Raw genomic sequence first — 16,916 nt, 5'->3', positions numbered from 1 at the left:
GATTCTAAATTTCTGAAAAAAAGTTGTATAGTTATTATCCTATTGCGCAAGATGCTAATTAGATTCGTAAAAAAATCATCAGTGAGAGTTTAAATCACTAGTATAAATCTCCATTGTTAATTATTAATCTTTAAAGTGGAAGTAGAGATGATTTATGTTAATGTAACTCGTAATTTTAGGGAAAAGTATTACGATTGGGAAAAGAGACTTATGTAACTCGTGATGCCTGGATGGAGGTCAATATACAAGGTAGAAAAGACTTGAAATTTGAGTATCTAAGCAAAACAAAAATACAAAGGTTAGATATCAGATCATGTGGTTTATTTGTTTATTCAGGATATACATACACATATTCAGCTGAGGAATTATGTTACTTGGAAAATGACAGGCATCAAGTATTGCTTGACCAAGCTCGTGCTGTCACGTGCGTGGAGCCAGAGATCGAGACATCCGGTGCATGATGGACCACCGTGGTCGTTCCCTAGAACCCAACCAACAAGTTTTTGTTTTGTTTGTTACTTAAAAACACTCTCTCTCTTTGGGCTCTAATCTTTCCAAAGGCCCATTAAATTATAAAAGCCCAATAGACGATATGAAATGCGCATGTTGAATAATCTATGCCTAGTAGATATAACCTCTGCGTCTCCCACCAAGAGGCGATTTTTCTCCCCGGCCGCGTTGCGAAAGCATATTCGAACCTACTAGTCTAAGGTACTTGACGATACTCCTTTTTCTATTGAAGCTCTCGTGAAAGGTTTCTGTGTAAGAGTATTTACGTTTTTGTTTATGGCTATTTTACCGATTATTTTCCTATTGATTTTTCAATGGTTTTTAGCAGTTTTTCGTTTTGCGATTTCCGTTTTCGCTGTTGTAAGTTTGGTGTGTTCATACTTCGCGTAATTTGGTGTATGGATTGTTTGATTTACTATGATTTTGGATTTGAACTGATATAAAGGTTAGATTTATGTATTCCGATTCGTAGATCGGGCGATTAATCTGTTGGTTTGCATCTTTTCAGGAAAAAAAATGTCGACAGTGGGAGAGCTTGCTTGCAGCTACGCTGTTATGATCCTCGAGGACGAGGGTATTGCTATCACGGTATTCTTTTATTCTATTTCTCTTGTTAATTTATCGGATTTTCCATTTCCTGAATCGTGGATTTGTTGTTCTTAGCTACTTAGTCTGTGACACATAGCGTTGGAGAATTAGGGCGCCATTTATGTTGACTTGGTTGCTGAAAACTGAGTTAGTATGCATCTTAATCTATTTGTTGATAATCCGGAAAGATTTCCATTTTTGAGGTGTTAGGATTGGGGGACTTAACAAGTATTCTATATATGCTTGAACTGTCGTTGAGAGTCTTGAATATTTAACGGTCTTTTTTGCTTTTATTGATTAAACTTTGATGTTCTTAAAAAGGCCGACAAAATCGCGACTTTGGTAAAATCTGCTGGTGTGAGTATAGAGTCATACTGGCCGATGCTATTCGCCAAGATGGCTGAGAAACGTAACGTCACTGACCTAATCATGAACGTTGGTGCTGGTGGTGGAGGAGGTGCACCGGTTGCCGCCGCTGCTCCTGCTGCTGGTGGTGCTGCCGCAGCCGCTGCTCCTGCTGCCGAAGAGAAGAAGAAGGTAAAAGAAATATTGAATATCATTTTGATGGTCTTGTTAATCATCCATGGTGCATTGATCTCATTTTGTTGGTATTGTTGGTTTGGTTGTTGCAGGATGAACCAGCAGAAGAGAGTGATGGAGATTTGGGTTTCGGCTTGTTCGACTAGACTCACTTTACTTGTTTTTCTTGTTTCGTAGTTTGGATCTACCGAATTGTGAACTATATTTTGCCCTATCGAAATTATTCGTTTTGGTCTGTTGTATAACTTAAGTTCTGAGCAAACCCATCTGCTCGGGCTTTCGTTAGAATGGTTTTTGAATTTTTGACAATTGTTTCTTTTTTTTTGACTCGATTTTAAGAAATATAGCGGTCAAGGAAACGCTAAAATTGTGTATGAATGAGAAATTCTTTGTAAGGGCTTATATTAGGTAGCTGGGCTTTTACAATGTTGAGGTCTATGATTGAGCCCGGCCCATAAGCAGTCCAAAGAACAACCATCCGCGGGGGATGAGAGTGGAGCTCTGCAGCTGTACAGTTTGTGTTTCTTTCTTCTGCGGCAGCTTTGTACAGTTGTACATCTATTTGCCGATTGGATTTTGTTAGATTGGATCTTGAAATTAAGACATCAAATGCAAAACATTGGTGTTAACGAAATATAGTAGCGTTGGGTGGGTCCAAAATCATAAAACACATTTTTGGAACATAAAAACAAAAAATTAAAATTCGCGAGTCAAAAAAAAATAGGTAGAAGAAGTTGAGCCTCGGCCTCTTATTACTCGCTTCCCAACTCATCATCCTCCTCCTCTCTCCCTCTCCCTCTCCCTCGTTCTCTCCGCCTTTCTCTCTCTCTCTTTCTCTGTTTTCTCATTTCTTCGAATCTCTCATATTTGATACACACCGAAATGGCCACGGCTTTCTCTCCCACGAAGCTCACTGCCACCGTTCCTCTCCATGGATCTCAAGAGAATCGTCTCTTGCTTCCGATCCGCTTGGCTCCTCCTTCTTCTTTCCTCGGATCCACCCGTTCCCTCTCCATTATTTCTTCCCCAAGGCTGATTCACGCTAATGCCGCTCGTCGATCTCCCGTCGTCGGAGTCCAGGAAGTTGTCAAGGAGAAGAAAGCCACCAATAGCCTGGTATGCTAGACTGATACTTTCACACATATTTGATCACTCTTAGCTGGCAGAATTTATCCGTGATTAGCCAATTCGCATTCAATGCCCTGATCCCATCTAGTAACCATTCGAATTCTGTGATAGAGCTGCTTTTGATTTGTTGTATTGATTTAAGGAATTCGATTTCGAGACTGTAAGATTTCTGTGTGCATTGATTTGTTTTGAAAATAGTTGATAACGAAAGAGGAAGGATTAGAGTTGTACGAAGACATGATTCTGGGCAGATCTTTCGAAGACATGTGTGCTCAGATGTATTACAGAGGAAAGATGTTTGGTTTTGTTCACCTGTACAACGGGCAAGAAGCTGTATCAACTGGTTTTATCAAGCTCCTTACCAAGACGGATTCAGTGGTCAGCACATACCGTGACCATGTCCACGCGCTCAGCAAAGGTGTCTCTGCTCGTGCCGTGATGAGTGAGCTCTTCGGCAAGGTCACGGGTTGCTGCAGAGGTCAAGGTGGATCGATGCACATGTTCTCCAAAGAACACAACATGCTTGGTGGCTTTGCTTTTATAGGCGAAGGCATACCTGTGGCCACCGGTGCTGCGTTTACCTCAAAGTACAAAAGGGAAGTCTTGAAACAGAATTGCCAAGACGTCACCGTGGCGTTTTTCGGAGATGGCACTTGTAATAACGGACAGTTCTACGAGTGTCTCAACATGGCTGCACTCTATAAGCTGCCTATCATTTTCGTTGTTGAGAATAACTTGTGGGCCATCGGGATGTCTCACTTGAGAGCGACCTCTGATCCGGAGATATGGAAGAAAGGTCCTGCCTTTGGGATGCCCGGTGTTCACGTTGACGGTATGGATGTGTTGAAGGTGAGAGAAGTGGCTAAAGAGGCAGTCACAAGAGCTAGAAGAGGAGATGGTCCAACCTTGGTCGAATGTGAGACTTATAGATTCAGAGGGCACTCCTTGGCTGATCCCGACGAGCTCCGTGACGCTGGTAAATCTTTCCTTCCTTCCGTCCTAGTTTTTTTCTTTTTCTTGAAGCTTGTAGTCGTAATCTTAGGCCTGAAACTACCTTTAGATTATTATGAAGCTTTCTTTAACGGTTGCATTAGAATTTAGTTATTTTTACTTCATTTTCTGGCAGCTGAGAAAGCGAAATACGCGGCTAGAGATCCGATCACAGCATTGAAGAAGTATTTGATAGAGAACAAGCTTGCGAATGAAGCTGACCTAAAGTCGATAGAGAAGAAGATAGACGAGTTGGTGGAGGAAGCGGTTGAGTTTGCAGACGCGAGTCCGCAGCCTGGTCGCAGTCAGTTGTTAGAGAATGTGTTTGCTGATCCCAAAGGCTTTGGAATTGGACCTGATGGACGCTACAGATGTGAGGATCCCAAGTTTACTGAAGGCACTGCTCAAGTCTGAGAAGATAAAGTTAACCTTTAGCTTGTGTCCTGTCTTTGGTTTCTGTTTGATGTTTCTATATTACTACTATTAAGTTAAATGCTACAGATAATTAGTTTGAATCATTTGAACTTTTTGGTTTTTTTTTTTTTTGCTGGGTGTTACTAAATTATCAAAGTTTGAAGGGTGTTATATCAATTATGGGTTTGTATTTTGTTTTTGTATGATCCGTTCAGAGAATTTCACCAAACGAAAAACCTATATTCACTTTGGTTGGAAAAAAAGTTCAGTTTGGATTCGGTTTTGTAGTTAACTATATTGTACAAGACATAATATTAAGAAACCCGCCGAACGGGAGCGAGGGTCACTTCACATGTAACGAACCCGGGTTCGAACGTGTTATTTGACCCGACCCGATTTGTTCCCTAATTTCTAAATTGTTTTTTTTTTTTTTTTTTCACTCAAAATTATCTACTTTCTGGTTCGGAAATGGCGGCCTCCTGCTTCGCAATTCCCTTATCTTCGTCTTCTCGATCGTCTTACAATGCCATTTCCAAATACAAAACTCGAATCTCTTCTATTTCTTCTTACTCTTGCTTAGAATCCCTGAAAGCTCAATTCTCTTCATCTACTTCTTTCCACCTCTCTTCTCTTTCTCGCCCCTTTGTAGCTCAGCCACTGCAAATTAAGGTCTCTTCTTCTGAATTATCAGTTCTGGATGAAGAGAAAGAAGAAGTTGTTAAAGGAGATGGAGAAAAGGGAGAAGAAACCGAAGCGGAACCAGTGGTGATGAAGAAACCAAGACCGTGTGAGCTGTACGTGTGTAATATCCCCAGAAGCTATGACATTGCTCAGCTTCTCGAGATGTTTCAGCCGTTTGGTACTGTAATCTCTGTCGAGGTAAGAAATTTTCTTCATTATTTATCCAGATTTGGTTGATCCTACAATGCCTTACAAAAATTCAAACTTTCTACTCTTTCACCTGATTTTTACAGAAAAATATCCGCGTTGTAATCGGAAAGAAATCAAACTTATTATCCTTAGCAGTTTCTCTTTGAGTAAATGGATGATTGATACAGATAATGAGTCAATGAGAGGTGTGTGTAAGTGTGTATTTCTTGAAATGATGTTGCAGGTATCGCGAAATCCTGAGACTGGAGAGAGCCGTGGAAGCGGATATGTCACAATGGGTTCAATAAACTCTGCCAAAATCGCCATTGCTTCGCTTGATGGAACAGTAAGAAGAACCCAAGAAACAAACTCTGTTTTCTTTCTTCGTCTGAGCCTAAAGTTGACTGCTTTTGGTTTCTTCTTGCTATGAAGGAAGTAGGTGGTCGGGAGATGCGGGTTAGGTATTCTGTTGACATGAATCCAGGAACCAGAAGAAACCCGCAAGTTTTGAATTCAACTCCAAAGAAGATTCTGATGTACGAAAGCCAGTACAAGGTCTATGTCGGAAATCTCCCTTGGTTCACGCAGCCTAATGGTTTGAGAGAACACTTTAGCAGGTTTGGTACAATCGTAAGCGCGAGAGTGTTACATGACCGTAAGAATGGGAAAAACAGAGTCTTTGCCTTTCTTTCTTTTAGTAACCTTGAAGAACGTGATGCGGCTTTGTCACTGAATGGAACAGTTAAGTTCGTTATCCATATATTGGCAAAACTTCTGCGTTCTGGTTTACTCCTCTTCCCTTAACACAATCTTGAATGTGCAGGAATATGAAGGTCGCAGAATCATAGTCAGAGAAGGTGTCGAGAAGACTGAATCGTAAAAATCAGCTGGGGTCAGCTGTTGCTGCACAACATAATTTTCAGATTTCTTCAACAAGGTCTCAAAAAAAGTTACCTTTTTTTTTTTACATATTCCCTCTGGTTTTAAGTTCTCACTCTACAATGTAGCTTCCTGCACGATCCTGGCATCAATGAAGTTTGTTTATCAGCCATTATATATAATTCTCTTGTCCATCTTCTCCGACTCTCATCTACTTTTACAAAATAATACTATTATTGTTGTTCTTTTCACCTATATTTCCATTTTTATGCGCATCTTCTGATTTCAATAGTTTAATATTTAAATCCAACGCGCTGCTTATATTTTTAATTTTCTAATTAGTCATAATTAGTTCGAGACAGTGCGATACCCTCCTTTAAATTTGGGATAAAAACGAGATAGTGCAAACCAGAGGAATCCAATGAAAAGAAGAAAAAAGCGTATTACGGAACAATTAACGTGGAGAATTGTCTCACCAAATTCCGATTAGTTTATCTAAGGAATAAAAAGCTAGTTAGTGTGAGGAATATGAACTAATCTTTTCTCTAATCACTTTTTATGCAACCTAGTGGTACACATCTGTTATGTTTTAGTGTCCTTGTTCATATAAATATGATTTATGTTAATGTGATTGTTAGAAATATGAGGCGGTCGATGATCAAATAATTTCGGTTCAATGTTTAGAGCTAGCGAAATCTAATAGTTTAATGTGATTGCTATTATGTTTTTTTTTTTTCGGGGGTGACGACTAAGAAAAGGAGGAGAAGGTGGAAGTGGAATTTTTTGTAATCAAATGCTCTTCTTTTTTCCCTTTGAAAAGGTCCTTCTAGTAGTTTGGGGAGGGAAAGTTTATTCTGGAAAAGATTGTTGATTATTACTTACTGTTAGTTATTCCTTTTTTTTTGGGTAAAACACTGTTAGTTATTTCGGTAATATTTTATTAATACTTTCGATTTTCAGGCGTCATATCAAACACATATATTACATTTTCTTCACGATGATTAGTGGCCATAAAATTCCCAGTCTATAAGATGGAAGTTATAGTGTATAACTTAGTGAGGTACATGTCGACGACCCACTACATTCCAAACTTTGAACAATAAAAAAATATTCTTGTCTTGTTACTTTCAAGTGCTTTTCTGCCCCCTCCGACTATTTTAAGTGAATGTTAATATAAAAAATTAACTATTTCAGTGGTTTAGTCAGATATGATGTTTCATAAATTCTGTACTTTTCCTTGAAATAACATGTATTTTACATTTTTCCTATGAGTCGTTTAATTTGCAGAAAAAGTTGTATAGTTTTTTTTTTTGGTGTGTCATTAATGTATTTTCAATGTTAAAAATATATACGTAAGCCGTTAGGAGATAGACGGACAAATTACATGATTTTAAATGAGTTCTAATTCTATAAAACAAAATGTATAATATCAGTATATATATATATATATATTTAAAAATAAATTTAATGATGCTGTATTTCATAGAGTATAAGAAAAATAAATCGTTATATTTCATTAAAAATCGATTTGGTTAAAAAAGTAGCATATGTTAGTTTTTTTATAAAAAAATGTGTTAGCATGTTTTAGCTTATAGTGTGTTATAATAGAAATCATTGAAAAATATGTCTTCTTTCAAATAGTTAGACATGCAAAAGTACTTTTAATTTAAATGTTTTTGTATTAAATGAAGAAAAACATATATCTTTAGACCGTCTAAATGTCCCATACTACTGTAGAATTTTCATTACGATAAACATATTGTCAAATATAAACGCAACGGTAGTATAAATTAGTCTACCACTTATACAACACTTAAAATAATATTTGGTCATCTAATTTATTTTTTTTGTCAATGGCTCAATGCGCGGAATATCATATGCATTAGTCTAATCCGTTTTCTTAACATTTATTTTTGTACAATTATGTCAAACCATGTGGAGAAAAAAACAATCTTTATACTAGAAATAGTGTGAGGTAATTCGTAGTATGAAGTAAGCATATCCCAATTTAATTATACGGGCTATTTTATAAATTCTTGCGGGTTCCACTTCGACAACCACCTCATGCATTCGAACTCGGATAGCAATATCAACTCCTTTTCGTCATTTTTTTTTCGTGTCAGAAAAGTTTTGTCATGCTCAGTCTCAACAGATTGCGATCAATCTTATCAATGAAAATAGAAAGTAATGGTTCTTCTTTTAGGTTTTTTCCACCCACGTGTTAAAAACTAAGAAAATCATTTTGCTGGATATCAAGAGAGCCATAATTTTCCCAAAGGAAAAAAACATAGTATGTATTATGTATAAATAGTCAACTTTTTGTAATTTTTTTTTTAATAAAATATTATATTAATTAACGAACTTTCGATTAAGTTTCTCTAATTCCTGTTTCAGATATAGGCTTATATAGAGTAAATATATAACCTTTTTTATATATCTAGGCTGAAAATAAGGAGAATATATGAAGAGGAGGAAAAAAAAATCACAACTGATTTTAGAAATTAGATGCCGGTACAAGGTAAATGAAAAAGGAAATGGAAGAAATATATTTACGGAACTTTAATTATAAAGATGTGCGGCATATGACACGAACAGAATGTGATAAGAGCCAATTAATCGGTGTCTCATATAAAAAGGAAAAAACAAATAAAAGCAAACGTACGTTTACACCGCAGCAATTAATCGTAATTATACATACACCGCAAAGCAATTAAGCTAGCTGTGTGGGTGGGGACATCGAGATTGTTCGTGATAATGAATGCTTATCTTTTACAGTTTTTTAAAAATCAAGTATATGTGTCCGCTTAGACCCTATCATAAAAATTCTCTGAGAATCTTGGAAAACACTATGAATTGATGGTATTATACTCTCTCTCTCTCTCTTTCTTAATATAGGGTGTTTTAGAGTTTTTAGTTTGTTTTACGATATAAAGTGTTTTTATATTCTAATGCCAATTTTAAACATAATGGTTTATGACCACTTGCAATATATTCTGCAGTCTCTTTTATGATTGGTTAGATTGTTTTAGACTAAATATTTAATAAAATCATTGGAAAAAATAATAAATTTTCTTAATTTTTGTGCTTTCCTTCAAAACATCCTATACTAAAAAAGAGAGAGAATATTTATAATCGTTGACAATAAAATCCGAGCCGGGGAAATATGAATAACGTATACATATAATGGACATTTTAAAAGTTTACGTCTAAAGTGAGCTTTATTATTACTTTTGTTGACAAAGTATAGGGGAATACAAGTTTTTTTTGGAAAGATTTTACGGTTTACGTTTAAATAAGCCCAATGTGGGAAACAAAACACAAAACTTTGCTTATAAATATAGGGAAGGCTTGTGGTAAACTCACAAAGCACATTAAGTCTTATCACTCTCTCTAACACACACACACACATACATATATATAGAGAGAGAACAGAGATGAGTGTAGAAAAATGGTCACCAGTTATGTCAATTGTGGTAGCAAACGTAGGGATGGGTTCGGTGAATGCACTTGTGAAGAAAGCTCTTGATGGTGGTGTGAACCATATGGTCATTGGTGCTTATCGACTGGCTATTTCTGCTTTCATTTTGGCTCCTCTCGCCTATTTCTTGGAAAGGTTCGATACTTTCATGAAATACGAGTTACTTTACTTATATGTGAAAATTTAATAATTTTTCTCTCTTCTAAATATTATGTTTTATTGTTAAAAGGAAAAGAAGACCGACGTTATCGTTTAGGCTAATGGTAGATCATTTCATCAGCGGTTTGCTTGGGTTTGTCCTCCCAAATCTTTTTTTTTTTTATAACGTGTCCTCCCTAATCTTATTGTCTTATATATACGATTAATATTACGTTATTCTCCTTATTTTTTTTTCCTTCCTATAATCAATTTACTTTTGTTTATAACTTTAATAATCTGCAGGGCAAGTTTGATGCAGTTTTTCTTTATGCTTGGTCTCGCGTACACGTCAGCAACTGTTTCGGGTGCGTTTATAAGCATGTTGCCTGCAATTACTTTCGCTTTGTCCCTTATTTTAAGGTACTGATGAACCGTTATTCTTTCGAAATAATAATAAAATTTTAATAACTAAGTTAAAAATTTCACAAAAAGATAAATAAGTTAAAAATAATGTAATATTGTAAATCGATTCAATGATCATACAAAAAGATATAAAAAAATATAGTTTATGCAGTATTATAAAGACTAGCATATGAATATTATTCGATTTCATGGAATTCTATATAAAAAGATTCTTACAAAATAGTGTATAATTTCATGAAATGGGTCCTTCTTCCAAACTAGTATATATTTTGTCTTCTTTTTTCTTGACAATTTTATTATATTTTGTCTTTTGCAAACTCAGATGGGTCATTAGTTGATTTTTCTAACATATCATGTTAAAATTGTTGCTTTTCTGTTTTACTTTAACAATATTTTTTAAAAAATACATCATTATCATAGTCCGGATTTAAGGCGCCCAAAAAATATATCGTATGATCTTTGTAATAAGTCACCATTACTGTTTTAAACAACTTAAAAAGTAATGTTTTAGTTACACGTAACATCTAATCGAGTCTCTTTCCAATCTTTATTTTGGGGGGTAAAAGTCTCTTTCATCGTTAGACATCGCAATTTGATAAACTTTGATTAGGTGTTTAAGAAACTAGTAAAATTATTGTTGGTTAAATTGGGTCGAACAAAGATATTATCTGAATTTGGGTCGAACAAAGATATTATCTTATCTAATAAAAACTCACGATGCCCCCAATTGCAATCTTAAAAACAATAAGAACGCAAACAAGAAAACTACTCATGAAAATATTCTACGGATATGAAATACCTAAAAATATCAAAATGCATGAGGCTACACGATATAAAATAAATCTGTTGTAATATATTTAAATGTCAGGATGGAGAGTGTACAAGATCTAAAGACCAAAGCAGGAACGTTGAAGGTGCTGGGAACTCTTATTTGCATAAGTGGAGCTTTGTTCTTAACATTCTACAAAGGCCCTCAAATATCACACCCTCACTCTCACCCAGAGGCTCTTCACCACAACAACAACAAAGACAAGACCAATAATTGGCTTCTTGGATGTCTCTACGCAACCATAGGAACCACGTTTCTGTCTCTATGGATGCTTTTTCAAGGGACTTTAAACATTAAGTATCCTTGCAAATACACGAGCACTTGTCTCATGTCGGTTTTCGGCTCATTCCAATGTGCTCTCTTGAGTCTTTACAAGAGGAGAGAGGTCAAAGATTGGGTCATGGATGATAGATTCGTCATTTTCGTCATTATATACGCTGTGAGTCAATTTATACCATATACCATATATTTGAAATGGGATTTCAATTCATTCTTATACCATATTATAGAAAATATATACAGTAGTTTTTTTTCTCTATAATACTATGTTATAATTGACCCCCCAAATTGCACAAAAAAAAAAAAGAAAAAACAATTGCACAAAAAAAAAAAATTGACCCCCCAAAAAATATGATACTATAGAATCCCCGGATATTTATTAATGACGTATTGTTATTTGCAATCCCAACTAAGTTGGTGCACATAATCCCTGGAAATTGATATATTCGTTTAGTTCACCCGCACATAACAAGAAACGAAAATCTAATCATTTTTTTTCATTGAACGAGACGCCACTAAGTGGTGCTATCTTATGTTTATAACTAAGTGTCATTGTCTTCGATAAGATTCTCTATTTCACTACCCAGCTAATTAATATATTGGACCTTGTTAAATATATATATATATATATATATATAGCTTAGTTTTATCTGCAAGTTAGATTCTAAAAGATGAAACAGCTTTGTCAAAATATTATAAGCTATGTGTTTTTGCACTCTTCGTATTGGTACATGCCAAAAATCAGGCCAAGCCACTAACCACCAAGTTTCGTACAATTATGTATAGAACCACTATATTTTTAGTAACTAATAGCTTATATCATTTGATGTTGTGTCGATTAGTTGATAGATTACTTTTTATATTTTAATTATGTTGAGATAATAAAGTGTTATATATAGTAAATATAAAAATTGATACGGTCCTGATTATTTAGAATGCATAAATATAGGGAATAGTGGGGCAAGCGATGTCGACAGTAGCAACATCATGGTCGATAAAAAAAGTAGGAGCCGTTTTTGCATCAACATTTAGTCCCATTATCCTCATCTCAGCTACGCTGTTCGATTTCCTCATCTTACACACTCCTTTGTACCTCGGCAGGTAATTTTTTTTTCTTGTCTAGTTACATACATACATAATGCAGTTAAAAAGAGAAAATGAATTTAGGTCCACTCATATAATTAATAACACTAATTAGTTACATTTTTTTTAACTATGATTACAGTGTAATTGGATCCGTGGTGGCAGTAACGGGTCTCTACGTGTTCTTGTGGGGTAAGAACAAAGAAATGAAAGCAGCAGCGACATTGTGTCCTCCGATCCAAAACGAAGATAAAAATGATAAAAATAATAATAACAGTAATAACAAGAGTAACGGGTCTAGGTTACCCGTTTAATGTACTTTTTTCTTTCCTTTGTTTGTTATAACTGCAGAGGATTGAGAGACAATAAAGAGCATAGTTTAATATAGTTAGATTATTCTCGTCATTAAGTACGTGTGTAATGTGCCAGATTAATTTAACAATAATTCATACTTGTTTCCTATATGTTATGAGCCACCGAGGCACCGATGCCAATAATTTTTTTTATTCTGTTTAATGCCGATAGTTAATGAATTTTTGTATATAGCATTAACTGATGGATTCTGGAGAATTAATGTAACCGTGTTACTTAAGACCACATTCAGATATTCGATACTTTTATCTATGTGTTGGAATGGTAATACATGATTTCTTTGCATAAATTAAAATAATTGTGCGTAATGATTTTTTTTTTAATTAGCAACAGTGGCATACTCACAGATAATTTTTATTGGGGCCGGGCTATAACATATATGTCATAAATTGTAAGTCACAATAAAATAGTGTAAGATGATGTTCTACAAAAATAAAAAGTAAAATTGGTGGGGAATATGGATGGAAGTGCGAAACTAGTGTCAAAGAGTGAATTTCCCCAACTATTCCGGCAAATCCAATCATATATACACTAAAATATAACTAATATACCAATTTTATTGGGGTCACATGATTCCTTTATTCTTTAGTAGGTCACCGTTGTTTATCTTTTAAACAAACAAAGCAAAGGGGGTTTATTTTAAAAGAAGTTGTAATAAAGAACTGGAAGCAGGGCACATAATGGTTTAAGTTATTGTAAAGTAAGCCACGAAAAAGCCCACTGGACCGCAGAATCAGACGAATATTTGGGACAACTTCCGCATTTGCCTAAGATTTAGAACCTAATTCCAAGTTGTACATATTAAATCATATGAAATTATGTAATATAAGATTAGTCCCATTACATCTTCGAAGTTAGAGATTTCCTTGATCATCTTCTGATATTGATTTCCTTAATTCCGCCCATCCATTGAATCAAACAGTCTGGTGGCCACAAGTGACAAGACCCTGGTTCTAGTTCTTTCTGAATCTGGGTTTGAGTTAGATTTCTAATCGGTTTGGTATTAAAAATGGGTTTTATGGGTCGTCGCATTTATTGGTTTACCAAACATTCGATAGGAGGATATTATGTTATGCGGTTTAGACCATCCATTCAAGATTTCAAATTTTGTTCAGAACGTCTCAACATAGTAGGGCGAGAGAAGTGAGGACTACATCAGACTTTCGTGTTTGAAACACATAATGCTTGACTTTCGTGTGCAGAGTTCTTCATTAAATCACATAATCAACAAAGATGCATGATAATTTGGAAACAAAAGCTGCATTAGTGCATATACTAAAACCGACATTGTGTAGGGTGATGGAATCGAAGCTGCAAAGAATGCTGGAACAAATTTAAATAGACGTGTCATGATAGTTTGAGATGCTTTATAAAGAAGTGAAATAGTAGGTTGTTCCCCAAACGAAACACTTTATGTGTTGTGCTCTTATTTTCTGAAATTTCAAATTATATTATTTTAATAAAAAAGGTTCAAACAAATATGATAAACTTTTATATAGAAATATTCTAACAGTTAATCATTACAGTAATATTAAATTACAATTACTTTACGATGGGAAGTGGCCACAAAATTATCAGTTGTGCTTTTGGGGGTAGAAGTTAGAACTAAGTGAAGTACATGTCGACCCACTATATACCTAATTTGTTTTCTTTGTGGCTTTACTTTGTCTTAAGCATTTATTCGATTTTTATTTTCTTATCCCCGCCATATATTTTAGAGGTTGTATTAAATAGTACTATTATGTTGATTAATCCTGCATTTTCCTATACAAAATTCATCTAATACTATGTGGTTTCTTCTTATTTTTTAAAAATGTTTATAGCTTTTATTAATGGCTGATCAATGTAATTTTGTAGAAATATTTCAGATCAATAATAAACCCAACTCTAGAGAAATAAAACACTATACTAGTAAAGATGAAGGAATAATGATCACACTATGAAACTATCTTATATATTTTTAATATAGGTTCACAACAACAAATGCACTTGAAATCGGATAGCACTATGAACTCCTTTTCGTAGTTTGTTTTGTATTCAAAAGTTTTGTCATGCTCGATCGTAATAGATTAATGCGATCGGATCTAATTGTATTTATAACAAACTCTATTGGAATCCTTTAAGGTAACTATTATTGCTGGAAACATCTTTTAGAATCCGGCATTAGATTTGATGTCTTCATTACTTAATCCAACAAAAAATACCTAAAAATATTGAGACTAAATGGTTTTTAATTGACTAAATTATTTATCTGAAATTAAAGTAACAAATTTTTTTTGATCGAATATACAACTTTATCTTCAGCGAGATAAGCTAGGATTTTGTTTACTTCGACTTGGTTCGTTGAACAGAATTAGCCGATACACATTAAAAGCTAAAAAATTAGGATTCATGATATGGAGATGTTATATGCTAATGTACATCATAATTATTGGCGTACAAGAATTGATTTCATAATATGATAAATTTCCGCCCGTTCAAAAAGTTGGTAAATATTGATTCACTATTATATATTAATACATGCATTAACTACTTATCAAAACATGACTCATTGTAACAGAAAAAGGAGGCATGCCATAAATGAAAACCACTTTATATCTATTCAGCTTTATTTTTTTTGGAAGTTATTGAAGTTGTTAAAATACAGTGCACTTTATCTCTGAAAATCATTGTCATATTAGCAATAAAACGAAACGAATGATCGTTAGACATCAAACTAAGTTGAAGATACATTAATAAGTAAAATACAATTCCTCAGCTTCTTCGGCAGAACGATAAACTCATTCGCAACAAAATATTAACTCAAGAGTCAAGACTACTCGTTAAACCCGCGCTTTCGTGAACTACTTTAACGATGGTTTGCGGAACCTCATCTTCACATGCAATGCTGTGTTCTTCAAACTGTTTAGCTTTGTTTTCTGACCTCTTTTTAAACATATGTTCAGCTTTCTTTTTCTTTTTTCACTTTGTAAAAATACATTGTTTGTATACAATTATTTTTTAGTTGATTAATGAAATTCAAATTAAAAAAGCAATAGAGGAATGTTAAAAGTCTATCGACTATGGAGTGACTTTAAGTCCATGATAAACATTCAACATCAATTCTATTTTGTATAATTAAAATTGTAAAATATAAGTTCACGAACATAAAAATGGGGAATAATACGATACAACGATGATGTATTTTAGAAAAGTTACATTCAATTAAAATTTATGTATGCTATAAAGCAACGAAAATTTCAGTAGTGATCTTGTCGCCAAACAAAAAAAAAAAACTTTTAAAATTAACGTAATTGAAAAAGATAAAATTATAAATAAATACGTTTCTTTGATTTTTCTGCATCTCTAAAATCCAAGTCGATTGCACGTCACAAACTATATATTATTCATATAAAAAAATTCTATTGAATTTATACGCCGATAAGAGTAAAAAAAGTGGAGAAATATGCTTCCAGGTATGTGAAATTGTGAAGTAGATGACACGAACAAACTGTGACGAACCAATTTACACGTGTTTCTTATAACGAGTATCTTGAAATTTTTTTAAAAATGAAAATGAAAGGAAATCACCATTTTGTATCGCTGCAATTAAAATAGTGTGGGAACATTCAAATTGTTTGTGTTATTTTTTTTAAGACACATTTAAATTGTTGTTTAAATTGTTACTAAATGAATGGTGGTCTAGTGATAATATTAATAAGAGGTTAGTGTTTTCTGTTTTAAATTTAAATTTTCTTTTTGATTAAAGATTATTCTTTCAATGATATGTAAAATGATAATTCTGAATACTGAAAAAAAAAAGGCTGACGGCCAGTACTGACATGGTTCAAAAGGAAGTATTTAAATTGTTCGCCAAATTATAACGAATATTCATGATTTTATCATTCTTTATCTAAAATCAAATACGTCGGCTTGGTAACGTGCCTATGTAAATTCCTTAGAATCTTGCAAAAACTACATGAATATATGATTTAATAATATTTTATTCTAGAAAATTAAAACGTTCAAATTCCGCGGGGAATACGAATAACGAATATACATTATAAAAAAATATCAAATCTTACAGTCGACAATGATTTGAACATAACTACATATGCATGCTTTATTAATTTTTCACTAAAACAAACCAAATGCGTTATTTATAGATTTTACGAAGGTTATGGAGAATAAATAATTATAAATTTCTTCAGGTTAACGTCAAAATAAGTCCAAATGTGGAAACAACGCATAAACATTTTTCCTTATAAATATGGGAAGGTTTGTGATTGCCAAACTCAAAGAACATTGGGTCTCTTCTCTCTCTAGCTTTAACACACACACAAAGTCACATATAAAAAAAATAAAGAGAGAGAGAGAGAGAGAGAGAGAGAGAGAGAGAGAGAGAGAGAGAGAGAG

At 34.1% G+C, this 16,916-nt stretch overlaps 4 protein-coding genes across 4 annotated transcripts; all 4 read left to right on the top strand.

Annotated features, from left to right (window-relative positions):
- The first annotated feature begins 623 nt into the window (after nt 1–623).
- On the top strand, nt 624–2,016 carry LOC18994642 (60S acidic ribosomal protein P1-3). The gene is made up of 4 exons (XM_024152630.1): nt 624–712; nt 1,021–1,098; nt 1,420–1,635; nt 1,731–2,016. The coding sequence occupies exons 2-4, from the start codon at nt 1,027–1,029 to the stop codon at nt 1,782–1,784; spliced, it is 342 nt and encodes a 113-aa protein (XP_024008398.1). The 5' UTR covers nt 624–712; nt 1,021–1,026; the 3' UTR covers nt 1,785–2,016.
- Nucleotides 2,017–2,357: 341 nt separating this feature from the next.
- LOC18994641 (pyruvate dehydrogenase E1 component subunit alpha-3, chloroplastic) lies at nt 2,358–4,360 on the top strand. Its single transcript, XM_006418317.2, has 3 exons — nt 2,358–2,754; nt 2,965–3,742; nt 3,893–4,360. Exons 1-3 carry the CDS (start codon nt 2,521–2,523, stop codon nt 4,168–4,170), a joined length of 1,290 nt encoding a protein of 429 aa, XP_006418380.1. The 5' UTR covers nt 2,358–2,520; the 3' UTR covers nt 4,171–4,360.
- A 254-nt stretch (nt 4,361–4,614) lies between these two features.
- LOC18994640 (31 kDa ribonucleoprotein, chloroplastic) lies at nt 4,615–6,174 on the top strand. Its single transcript, XM_006418315.2, has 4 exons — nt 4,615–5,049; nt 5,285–5,386; nt 5,473–5,781; nt 5,864–6,174. Exons 1-4 carry the CDS (start codon nt 4,639–4,641, stop codon nt 5,918–5,920), a joined length of 879 nt encoding a protein of 292 aa, XP_006418378.1. The 5' UTR covers nt 4,615–4,638; the 3' UTR covers nt 5,921–6,174.
- A 3,176-nt stretch (nt 6,175–9,350) lies between these two features.
- Nucleotides 9,351–12,571, top strand: LOC18994639 (WAT1-related protein At1g11460). Its single transcript, XM_006418314.2, has 6 exons — nt 9,351–9,532; nt 9,627–9,689; nt 9,839–9,955; nt 10,827–11,226; nt 12,016–12,167; nt 12,292–12,571. The coding sequence occupies exons 1-6, from the start codon at nt 9,354–9,356 to the stop codon at nt 12,461–12,463; spliced, it is 1,083 nt and encodes a 360-aa protein (XP_006418377.1). The 5' UTR covers nt 9,351–9,353; the 3' UTR covers nt 12,464–12,571.
- Nucleotides 12,572–16,916: the final 4,345 nt, after the last annotated feature.

This window comes from Eutrema salsugineum, unplaced genomic scaffold (assembly GCF_000478725.1).
Source record: "Eutrema salsugineum unplaced genomic scaffold, Eutsalg1_0 scaffold_5, whole genome shotgun sequence".
Lineage (NCBI taxonomy): Eukaryota > Viridiplantae > Streptophyta > Magnoliopsida > Brassicales > Brassicaceae > Eutrema > Eutrema salsugineum.
The sequence above is the reverse complement of the archived record's forward strand: the minus strand, read 5'-3'. Positions and strand labels throughout refer to the sequence as shown.

Excerpts from the sequence above, each read along its gene's own strand:
- LOC18994640 (XM_006418315.2), top strand. The coding sequence starts at position 4,639 with ATGGCGGCCTCCTGCTTCGCAATTCCCTTATCTTCGTCTTCTCGATCG. Across the intron at positions 5,387-5,472 it reads TTGCTTCGCTTGATGGAACA|GAAGTAGGTGGTCGGGAGAT; the intron begins GTAAGAAGAACC and ends CTTGCTATGAAG. Across the intron at positions 5,782-5,863 it reads CTTTGTCACTGAATGGAACA|GAATATGAAGGTCGCAGAAT; the intron begins GTTAAGTTCGTT and ends TTGAATGTGCAG.
- LOC18994642 (XM_024152630.1), top strand. The coding sequence starts at position 1,027 with ATGTCGACAGTGGGAGAGCTTGCTTGCAGCTACGCTGTTATGATCCTC. Across the intron at positions 1,099-1,419 it reads ACGAGGGTATTGCTATCACG|GCCGACAAAATCGCGACTTT; the intron begins GTATTCTTTTAT and ends GTTCTTAAAAAG. Across the intron at positions 1,636-1,730 it reads CTGCCGAAGAGAAGAAGAAG|GATGAACCAGCAGAAGAGAG; the intron begins GTAAAAGAAATA and ends TGGTTGTTGCAG.
- LOC18994639 (XM_006418314.2), top strand. The coding sequence starts at position 9,354 with ATGAGTGTAGAAAAATGGTCACCAGTTATGTCAATTGTGGTAGCAAAC. Across the intron at positions 9,533-9,626 it reads CTCGCCTATTTCTTGGAAAG|GAAAAGAAGACCGACGTTAT; the intron begins GTTCGATACTTT and ends TATTGTTAAAAG. Across the intron at positions 12,168-12,291 it reads ACTCCTTTGTACCTCGGCAG|TGTAATTGGATCCGTGGTGG; the intron begins GTAATTTTTTTT and ends CTATGATTACAG.
- LOC18994641 (XM_006418317.2), top strand. The coding sequence starts at position 2,521 with ATGGCCACGGCTTTCTCTCCCACGAAGCTCACTGCCACCGTTCCTCTC. Across the intron at positions 2,755-2,964 it reads AGAAAGCCACCAATAGCCTG|TTGATAACGAAAGAGGAAGG; the intron begins GTATGCTAGACT and ends TTTTGAAAATAG. Across the intron at positions 3,743-3,892 it reads CGACGAGCTCCGTGACGCTG|CTGAGAAAGCGAAATACGCG; the intron begins GTAAATCTTTCC and ends ATTTTCTGGCAG.